The sequence below is a fragment of the Benincasa hispida genome, chromosome 11 (assembly GCF_009727055.1).
Source record: "Benincasa hispida cultivar B227 chromosome 11, ASM972705v1, whole genome shotgun sequence".
In the NCBI taxonomy this organism is placed as follows: domain Eukaryota; kingdom Viridiplantae; phylum Streptophyta; class Magnoliopsida; order Cucurbitales; family Cucurbitaceae; genus Benincasa; species Benincasa hispida.
Window position 1 is genome coordinate 41,242,306 of NC_052359.1, and position 10,832 is coordinate 41,253,137.

General features: G+C 33.5%; 1 protein-coding gene across 1 annotated transcript; it reads right to left on the reverse strand.

The window, feature by feature from the left end:
- Positions 1–883: 883 nt before the first annotated feature.
- LOC120091936 lies at positions 884–3,626 on the reverse strand. The gene is made up of 2 exons (XM_039050107.1): positions 3,365–3,626; positions 884–2,750 (listed from the first exon to the last, which is right to left on the reverse strand). Exons 1-2 carry the CDS (start codon positions 3,507–3,509, stop codon positions 1,258–1,260), a joined length of 1,638 nt encoding a protein of 545 aa, XP_038906035.1. The 5' UTR covers positions 3,510–3,626; the 3' UTR covers positions 884–1,257.
- Between the last annotated feature and the right edge of the window lie 7,206 nt (positions 3,627–10,832).

Here is a 10,832-nt window from a genome sequence, read left to right on the forward strand (position 1 = left end):
TCGTTCTCCTCCCATCGGACCAGGGTTGGAACTCCGGTAAGCTTGAACCTAGAATCCACTCTCCATGGATGCTGGGGATTCCTCCATGTTGGTCTATCTCCAACATAGGCTCTCAAAAGTGCGATATCATCTGATGCTGTTTCCAGTTTTTTGTAGATAACTGGTTCAGTTCTCACACAATCTAACACAAAAACCAAACAGTTAACATCTCTTTTAGAGAATTGATGATTGCATCCTGTACTCACAAGCACTAGTACAATATGAGAATTCTTAATTGACTAGATGAAGTAGACTCAAATTGTGAAAGAAAGGAATATCCCACATATACTACCCAAATTAACAATAACTACTTGGCTTGAGAAAAACTCCGTGTCTTTCCAGATGAGGAAAAGTACTACCAAACCTTTCTCACATCTACTACTTTTTTATTTCTCAGTTGGTAGATGTAAATTGAATCCTCCATTTTCTAGTTATAGTTTACCCAATCTCATGATTAGTTGGAATTTGTGTGTGTGTGTGTGTGTCCACTAGATAGGATTTTTCCTCTTGTAATTTCATTCATCAATGAAAGTTTATGTTTTCTATAAACAAAAAAGAACCTATTAGACAAAATTGAAAACTTAGGAGTCCTATCAGACACAAATATGAAAGTTCAGAAGCCAAACTTGTAATTTAACCTAAAAAAAATTATAAGTTTCATTGATCTCTGTGATCCATGATTGGTAGTTAAATGATGCTGCAACAACGTTTTCGCATGGCCGTATGGTATGGTGGGGAGGGGTTGGGTGGAGAGTAGGGGGAATATCACAGATTCATGTCACTACCTTTAAGCTTTCAAGATATTAAACAAATAAAAGAAACTAACAAATAGCCTTTGCTGAAATATACTTAAGGACATAGGCTATTGCATAAAGTATATGGAGAGAATGACCACATAAATGCTGTGAAACAAGATCCTTAGGCTCGAGGGCATCCGACAGTTTGTAAATGCCACTTTTTGAAGTGCTGACATGCTTCTTCCATTAAATGGCTAAATACGTGCAAATCTACACCAACCTATACGTCTCTTAGTACCCTAAGCCTAGGTGATGAACAATGATCTAATATACACGGAAATACAAGTGGGTGTGATCAACTTGTCTAAACACATCCTGATCCTACTATTTTCCAGAAAAGTCATGCTAACTATGCAGGCAACCGCATGTTTTACTCATGTAATCTTTATTTCTTACAGCATTGTAATCAACCTAGAACAAATCAGAACCAACGGAGCCACTTTCGACGGTTCTCAGCTCTACTGTTTTGAGGAGTTATGCTGATTCTATCTGCACTATCAACAAGCCACCTGCTGAAATCTGGTGAAGAAACTAGTCCTTCCAAAGCCTTTTTAGTTGAGTCCTTGGTGAACTTTTCCCACTCTTCCTTTGAAAATTTTCTCCTTTCAGGTGTGGAATGGAAGGTTGAAGGATATACATCACCACGTTTAGAAGAACTGCAGGACTGAAGCGAGAAGTTTCTGTATTGAGAGCTATAGAACCTGGGGTCTTCATAAAGCGGGGGAGTCTTCAACATGCATTCATCGTCAGGATCTTCTAAACGTGGCATATCAGAAATATGAGATCTCCTCTTCAGTGTTTTCTTTGGAGATTTGAATAAATTCTTATATAGGCGACGAAGAAATCTGAACTTAAAGATCTTCCTCAGCATTGATGAAGCCACTATTCCACATATTAAAACTCCTGTTGACAGCAAGGGATCCAAGGAACACTGAAGAATAAGAAGAGTAGCCACAATTCGAATGGACCATGTGACGAAAAGTGATGTACTTGTATCAATTGATCCATCTTTGTCAAGGACAAATTTGTGGACTACCCAAAAGCCCAACCAAGCTCCAATCAGAAAAATAAAAGCAAGCAGAAATGCTGCTAGAGGATTATACATGTCCTCACTTATACCCATTTCCAAAAGTATTTGATGTAATAATCCAGGTATGTAACGGAGGAAAAAGGATCCCAGACCAACAGCGGATGCGTATAGAAAAATTGCAAGTGAGCTCTTCCGACCAGTAGGAAGAAGCTTCATCCCCTGAAAAAGGATCATTAACACTACAAGGAGAATTCCAATTGCCATAGCACTGCCATAATAGAATACCAACGACTTGCTCAGTATGGAAGCTGAACTCATCAACACCATGCCCAAGATTAAAAAGATTATGCGATATAGAAAGAATTCTTCTTCAATTGATACTTCAAAACTTTCCAAGGATAACCCAGATGTTCTAATATCTAAAAGCTTGTGGTCAAACGGTGACATGGATTGAACCCAAGAACCTTTGGCAACTTTCTGCCACTGACTTTGAGGGCACATTCCCATCCCAAGTGACATATTCCTGTGAAAACAAACCTCAACATTTGGTATCCGAGAACTTGAATTTCTCATTGAAACCTTCACTTTCACTGTGTGTGCAACCTTCCTAAGATTTTTAAACCTCGGCAATCCTTGGATGTATACTCTTTCACAAACCACCACAGTTCCAGGCCTGGAACCAGGAGAACTTTTTACAGGGAAGCCACCAGATAGTTGTATAGTCGTGGATTTGGAGACAACAAGACGAAGCTCCTCAGGGTCAGAAGTAGAGTAGGCTGAAGCGAAGAACACTGCAAGAAATAGAAGGCAAGTAGAAGCTCGAAACAGCGTTGAATGGACCATGCTTTTTGTGGTTCGAAGGACAGAACTGAAGCTCTCTTTTTCTTGACGAAGCAGAAAAGTAGGACGGTTAGTTTGTACATGCCACTTAAGACCAAATGAACAAAATAAGCATTCTTAGTGATGTTTCCATCTGGACTTTGCATCATACATGTAAAGTTCAAAGTGGGAACTAGAAATGATCTAAGAAATCCCAAACTACAAAAATTTCATACTCTTGGAGACTCTATCCTTAAACCTAAGAATCTCATAACTCAAATACAGAACCCATTTTGTCTAGATTAATTTCTTCAATTAATTAATTCCGACTTCAAATATTCTTCATTGCATGGGAAGAAAAATATAATTTCACAGATAGACTGTTGGGCATATAGTCATGACATTATCCCCCTTCAAATGATTGGGAAAACTTGAGGAATTCAAACAAATTTTACAATCATTTACTCAATATTGAAAGGGAAAACATGAGCAATCGCAATGAGGAGTAATGGCAGAACCAGAATCAGAACAAATTTCCATTTAAAAAAACCGCAAGAAAACAGCAATAGCGTAACATTTACGATAATCATTTTCCTCTCGAGATGGGTAATCACAGAATCCCAAAATTTCTTCAGAAGTAGCAGGAAAAGCGGGGGAAAAACAAAGACGTTGAACATACCAGGACACCAGCTGAGAGAAGTGGAAGGGTCTTTGTCGGCCAAGAAGAGGATCAAATTAGCTTTATAGTTTGGCAGTTCTGATCGGAATTTTTCAAATACAGCATTGAAGTCGGAGACGGTGGCGTCTACTACCTTCACCGGCATTTTTTTCTTCTCAGATTGCGAAGAATTACTGTTCAAAGCACGATTGTGAGATAGCAGAGTGTGAATTTGGTGGGAAATTGAGCGAAATGCCCAATGAGATAAGTTTTTAGGGCAAAGATAAAAAATCAATATCTATATTTTCTTTACTTTACTTTTTTTTTCCTTTAGTTTTCAATTTGGTAATTCATTAATTTTTTCCTTTCATGTTCATCAAACCAAATTATAATATTTTTCCTTCGAGGTACAAATATCAATATGTACTCTACAGAAAAATTAGAAGGATGTTATCCTTTTAGAAACTATTTAAAAAAATATTATTATTTTTAAATATATTTATAAAAATTTGTTGTTTTTTTTTTTTTAATAAGTCAAGGGTTGAAAATTCAACCTACATAGATCGAATTTTGAACCCTCGACCTTCCCTTTCGTATTTTTGTACGTCGAACTTTGAATCCTCGACCTTGCCCTAACATTATTATTGAGTCTGTTCAATTATCATTCCGGAGACCTTCCTCATAATTATTTGATGTGGAGAGAACGAAAGACCTTCCTTCATAACACTCATAATTATTTGATGTGTTAAAAATAATTTTGTATTGGGAGAGAACGAAAGAGGGAAGAGTAAGAGAGAGAGGAGATATTGAGAGAGACCGAGATTGAAAAGCGAGATTTTGAGAGAGAAGAGTTTCCAGTTTTTTCTTTTTTAACTTGGGAGTTTCCAGCTTGATATGTTATTCTTTCTAATCCATTTCATTGGTGCATATCTGGCACGAAGCTTCTTAACTTGGGAGTTCCAGATTTTTTTTTTTTTGGTCTGATTTTTTTTGGAAACTTTATGAAGGGTATTTTTTTCATCTCAAGTGATTTGACGTGGAGAGAACGAAAAACCTTCCTCATAACACTCATAATTATTTAATATGTTATAAATAATTTTGTATTGGGAGAGAACGAAAGATGGAAAGTAAAGAGAGAGCGAGATTTTGAGAAGAAGCGAGAGTTTGAAAGAGCGAGATCCTGAAGAACGAGAGCAGAGAGTGAGATATCCGTATAAATTTTCCTTTTTTTTTCCTTTATTTAATTCCCCATTCCACCTTTCTTTCTTTCTTTTTTTTTTTAATTTTTTATTTTATAAAATAGTTTCCTAAAAATATTTTATTATATTTATAATTTAAAAAGAAAAAGAAAAAAAAAACTAATCGAAATCTTGGTACCAAATGTACAAAAGGAATTCAAGATCATTATTTGTTAAAATCTTTTTTAACTTATTGACCACACTACGGTGATTAAAATTTCTGTGTCTATATCAATAAATAGTCTTATTTATAGATTTGCATTGTGAGGTTTTGAGTGTTTGATTTATATTATTATGTTCCCAAATTATTATCTAAAATATGTAAATTTGAATATTGAAGTTTTTTTAACTAAACTTTTTAGATTTAGACTATCGATATTATTATTTATGTCAGTGACATTTAAAGCTTTATAATCAAAATATTTACTATTCATAATAATAAAAAAGAATAAATTAAAAAAGTATATCTCATAAAAATAAAATATATATTTTAAATATCTTCATTTATATAAAAATAATTACAAAAATCAATGTGTCCCACAAGGCGGACGTCGTCAATTTTGAGCTGGTTGTCGTCGTCGACTTCGAACTTGAGGTTGCTCGGATTCTTCTTGATGTTGCTCTGGTACCTCTGCAGGCGCTTCATAATATAAATATTCATTATACTCTCCACGACCCCGGCCATGTCCATGCACGTATGAAGACGAAGGACCAGCCTTTGAGTCATAATGTCCTGAACCAAATGCTGGCATCATCATCATCGGACTAACATAATCAGTTTGACTCTCCGTCCGTATCATAGGGGGCAACTCTTCCACATTATGTGCAACCTCATCAAACTCATCCTCTTCCCGAACAGGTCCTCTACGTCTAGGAGCTGGTGGAGGAACAATAGGTATATCGTACATATAATGAATTTCCTCCATATAGCTTTGGTTGTCACTACATATAGCAAGAACCTGGTTCGGATCATTCGCAACCTCACGGAGTCTACGGTTGTTCGATCTCTGTGAATTATAAAACAATTAGATAATATTTCAAATAAAATAAAATTAAAAATAATTAGATAATATTCATTTACCAGATGACCCACAGCTACTCCTGGACGAGTGACGTAGCGCCTTGTGATATTATTATACCAATGAATATATTCTAGAGTGACATCTGTATCAAATTGTTCAAGAGAAACCCCCATTGCAATAAATCTTGCACGATAGTGCCATCGCACTACCAAATATGCAACTTTTTCAGACCAATCTTCAGTTCTTAGGTCAATATCATGCCGTACGGGTTCAATATTACAAGGCGATGGGACATCCTGCTGAAAACCGAATTGTCTCATTACCTTGTCAGGAAGATGTCACTCACCAATGTGAAAACATATGAGATGACTCATCGTCCACCATATGTTTTGACCATTCGTACAAAAATTAGGAAAGTATGCATAATAATTTTGTACGGCTCCTAAATAACCTGAAACAAAAAATATTATATTAGAGAATATTAAAGACAAATACAATAAAAATGTGTCTAAAATAATCAATTAGGTTCCGTGTAATATACCTGTTCAGGTTGAAGCAGATCAAACATGTATCTATACTGGCTGACTATATGTGTGGTTGTCCTAGTCACACAAAATTTATCTCTCCACCTAAATTTTTAAATTGATAATTTAGAATTTAAATTAACTAGATCAGTGATATAAAAATTAAATTGAATTAAAACAACATACCGAGAACCGTAGACTCGTCCAACTAACTGAGCGTCATTAACATGTAGCTGTGGAGCCATTGTTGGAAATCGCTCCCAAGCCCATAGTTGCAAAAGTATGAGAGGCTCAGCTATCTCTCGAACCTCAGGTCTTGTTGCTTTGCATAGTTGTCTATACAACCATGCCAAGCATACTCCACCCCACGAATACCGCCCCGCATCATGGAGGTTAGCTAACAGTGGCAAGAACATCAAGTGAACAAAATGGCTTGATTTATCTGAAAACAGACTTCTACCCATCATTTGTAGTATATATACTCGCGCATATCTTATGACGATTTCCTCATCTGCAGCATCTGTGAGCTGACGAAATTGTGTTTCTAACCATATTAAACTTAACCTCGATCCTTTAATCTTATCGGAAGGTGGGGTCGCACCAAGATACAGTTGACAAACTTCTAACCAGTCATCGTACATCACTCCGGTGACTGGCTTACCGTCAACAAATAACCCCAACAACACTTTTATGTCTTGTAGAGCGATAGTGCACTCTTCAACAGACATATGGAATGTATGCATCTTGGGCCTCCATCTCTCGACCAAGGCTGTGATCAGATGCCAGTCCAACTGAATAAATACTAATCTAGCAACCCCATAGAATCCAAATGTGCGTAGTAGCGGTAGTATTCGAGGGTGAAGCGGGATAGTGCGCTGGAGAACTGCCTCTCGATACCTGCAAGATATTTCTCCAGTAGTACGATCTCACCATACAACAGATGATTGATGAATGGGTTGGTCATACAAAACATTAGGATCAACAGGTCCTGGGTTTAAAGCCATGATCTGAAAAAAAAAAATGTTTATTTCTCAATTAAAAAATATTTGTTTCTCAATTAGAAGAATAATGTATAACTTAATTCAAAGAATAATATACAACTTAATTAGAAGAATAATGTACAACTTAATTAGAAGAATAATGTACAATTTAATTAGAAGAATAATGTACAACTTAATTAGAAGAATAATATACAACTTAAGTAGAAGAATAATGTACAAGACAAGTTAATTAAAAGTTATGTACAAGTTAATTAAAAGAATAATGTACAAGTTAATTAAAATAATAATATACAACTTAATTAAAATAATAATGTACAACTTAATTAAAATAATAATGTACAATTTAATTAAAAGAATAATGTACAACTTTATAATATAAAAAAATTGAATATACAATATGAGAGAGCAAGATTGAGAGAGCGAGATGTTCAGCGAGATACTCTCAATCTCGCTCTCTCCTACAATCTCTGAGAATGGAAGCTCCAATGGAAGTAATATAAAAACCCATCTTTGAGAATCAATCTTTCGCCATTTTATTCGATCATTGAATTTATCTTAGTCGTTGCCTACTAAGAGAATTTATCATTATTTTCTCAGAATTTTAGTTATTTTGTTTGTATGTAAATCTTGTTAGATGAAAGTCCATTCTTAAGCGTAGTAACTTGCATAACTAAACCTTTGTTTTTAGTTTAATTATATAAAAGATGGAAGTTTGAACATTTTACCTTACAGATATGTAACATCTTGAGTTAATTCAATGTGTACTAATTAATGATAACATAGCATCCATTAATGATAGTTCTTATGGTTAAATTAATTAAAACCTTTTAACAACGTATATATGAGAAATGTTGAGGATATGGGATGATTGCATAGGATTAATTAGACTAAGCTTATCCCGATTGTGTAAAGAGCATTAGTCATGGCCGTTCTCTCCTTCAATCTCGCTCTCTCCTACAATCTCGCTTTCAATCTCACTCTCTCAGTCTCGCTCTCTCCTACAATCTCGCTTTCAATCTTGCTCTCTCAATCTCGCTCTCTCTTACAATTTGCTTCACCAACTTATCTTCCTTGTTGAGGGTTGAAGTTTCGACTTATGTATGTCAAGACTATACAAAATTAGCGAGATTTTCTTCTAGAGCGAGATCCTCATCACAAAATTAGCGAGATTTCCATGTATGTCGAAACTTCACGACAACCCTAAAGTGTTTCTTTGTTTGTCGAAACTTCAACCCTCGACAATCCTAATTTACGTATTGTTTCCAAGTTTTTGTTTGTTTGTCGAGTTCTCAACATTCGACCTCTACATTAGCCGAATCCTCAACCCTTGACTTCTAGCCTCGAACTCCCAAAACAACAATATTTCTCTAATAAGTTTCAAAACAACAATATTTCTCTAATAAGTTTTAAAAACAACAATATTAATATTAAAGGTCCTGTACTCTACCGTCTCTCTTTTTTTAGAGAAAATATTTTAAAAGATAAAATTGTTAAAAATATTTATAATTAATAGTAAAATATCATTGATAGACAGTGATAGATAGCGATAATCGTCCATCTATGGTGATATTTTGGTGTTATTTATAAATAATTTGATTCATTTTCCTATATTTGAAAACAACATTTTTCTAAATTTGTATAGCTTTGAAATGTTTCTTAGAAAATGAAAAATAATAAATAGGTTACTATTACTCGATATTTATGTTTCCAAATAACAAAGGGTTAAATCCAGGTTTGAAAATTTCAAGAAAATTAGTCTCGTTTAGTAATTATTTTGTTTTTTGTTTTTTATTTTTTAAAATTAAATCTATTTTCTTCCTATTTTTTTACCGGGATTTGCATATTTTTTTAAAGTACAATAGTTGAATTCTTAACCAAATTCCAAAAACAAAAACGAGTTTTTAAAAACTACTTTTTTTAGTTTTCAAATTTTGACTTGTTTTTTAAACTATTGATAAAAAGTAGATAATAAATGAAGAAATTTGAAAGTGAAAATAATCTCCATAGGCTTAATTTTCAAAAACAAAAAACTAAAAACCATATTGTTACTAAATAGGGTCATGATTTAAAATTTTGTGATTTGAAATTTGAGAAGTAATTATAAGTTTTTTACTTAAAATTTTGTATTTGAATGGTAACTAAAAAAGAAATGAAAGATAAAAATATTTAAATAAGTATTCTTACCCCCTATGAAGCACAGACACAGATACGACTACACGATTTGATACAGCGATTCGTCAATTTCTGAAAAACTAAGATATGAATACGTTGAATGATACATCATTTTTTATACATTATTTTAATATATATTTCTAAAAAACGAGGATACTGATACATTGAAGGTACATTTTTCTCTTGCTTAAAAAAATAGGTTGCCTAGTTTTAAATTGAAAAAGATTAGATGAATTGTTTGTCATTTTTTTTTTTAAAAAAAAGTAAGCGTAAAAGTAGATACATCAAATGTATCTGATACAGATTCTTTGTCTCACATGAAGTATCTGTGCTTCGTAGTTTACCCTTGAACCATATGAAGTCTTGGGAAATCTAACCATTTTAGTAAGAAAGTTTTTTTTTTCTTTGGGTTAAAATAGGATTTGAAATCCCTCTCAATCCTAAGGTTTGCAAAGCTCTATTTGATAACATTTTCGTTTTTATTTTCTATTTTTAAAATTTATGTTTTCTCCTAATTTTTTAATTTTGATATTTATTCTTAACCTTATTATTTAAATTGTAAATTTAGTCCCAATAATTTAGAGAAAGTTAGAATCTAGTTTCTATGGTTCATAATTAGAATTTAACCCCTATAATTTGATAGAAGCCTCATAGATAGTCCCTACATAGAATTGACATATTATTCATATAAATGGATAATATGTCATGCTTGCTCATTTGTAATTAAAATTGTCACAATCTTAACGAGTATACATTCATGTATCAATCGTCATGGACCTTAATCGTAAGGAATGAGATTTTTTTTATTGTGTTTACTACAAATTGATGTAAAGGTAATAAAAAAAAGTACATTGGTATTATTTAAGATAGGATACCGTAATGAAATATAGATGATTACCATAATGTCATTCTTATATTTCTCGTTAACTAAAACATTATAGTAAATGATGAAAAGTTAGATAAAAGGAGGGAGTGAGTCCCAACAGATTTCATAGTGGGACTTACATTTCATTACGATTACCCAAGTTAGACGAACGATTTGCACGTCAGTATCACTGTGGGCCTCCACCAGGGTTTCTTTTGGCTTCACCGTGCTCAGGCATAGTTCACCATCTTTCGAGTCCCGACAGGTATGCTCAAACTCGAACCCTTCTCACAACATTCGATATAATCAGATAGATGGATTGTATACAAGAAGTAAACATGGCCCAAAGTATGAACTTTCAAGTTCGTCCCAAGTAGGTCCTTGAACTTTAAAACGTTTCTCACATGTATGAACTTTCACTTTTAAGTCCAATAAATTCTTTGATCTATAAAAAGTTCCTAAGCTTTCAACTTTGTATCTAATATGTACTTAATCTTGTGATTTTATGTCTAAAGATTACTATCTATTAAACATTTTATAAAATTTGCAAATCTATTGAACAGAATTGGACACATTTAATGATCAATAAGATGAAATTTAATTATATGTAAAGTAGACTTGTATTTTTTTTTTTTTTTAAATGTTGAATATCTCATGGACCTATTTG

Coding starts and splice junctions, on each gene's coding strand:
- LOC120091936 (XM_039050107.1), bottom strand. CDS start 3,509: ATGCCGGTGAAGGTAGTAGACGCCACCGTCTCCGACTTCAATGCTGTA. Junction 2,751..3,364: donor TTCTCTCAGCTGGTGTCCTG/GTATGTTCAACG, acceptor TGCTTCGTCAAG/AAAAAGAGAGCTTCAGTTCT.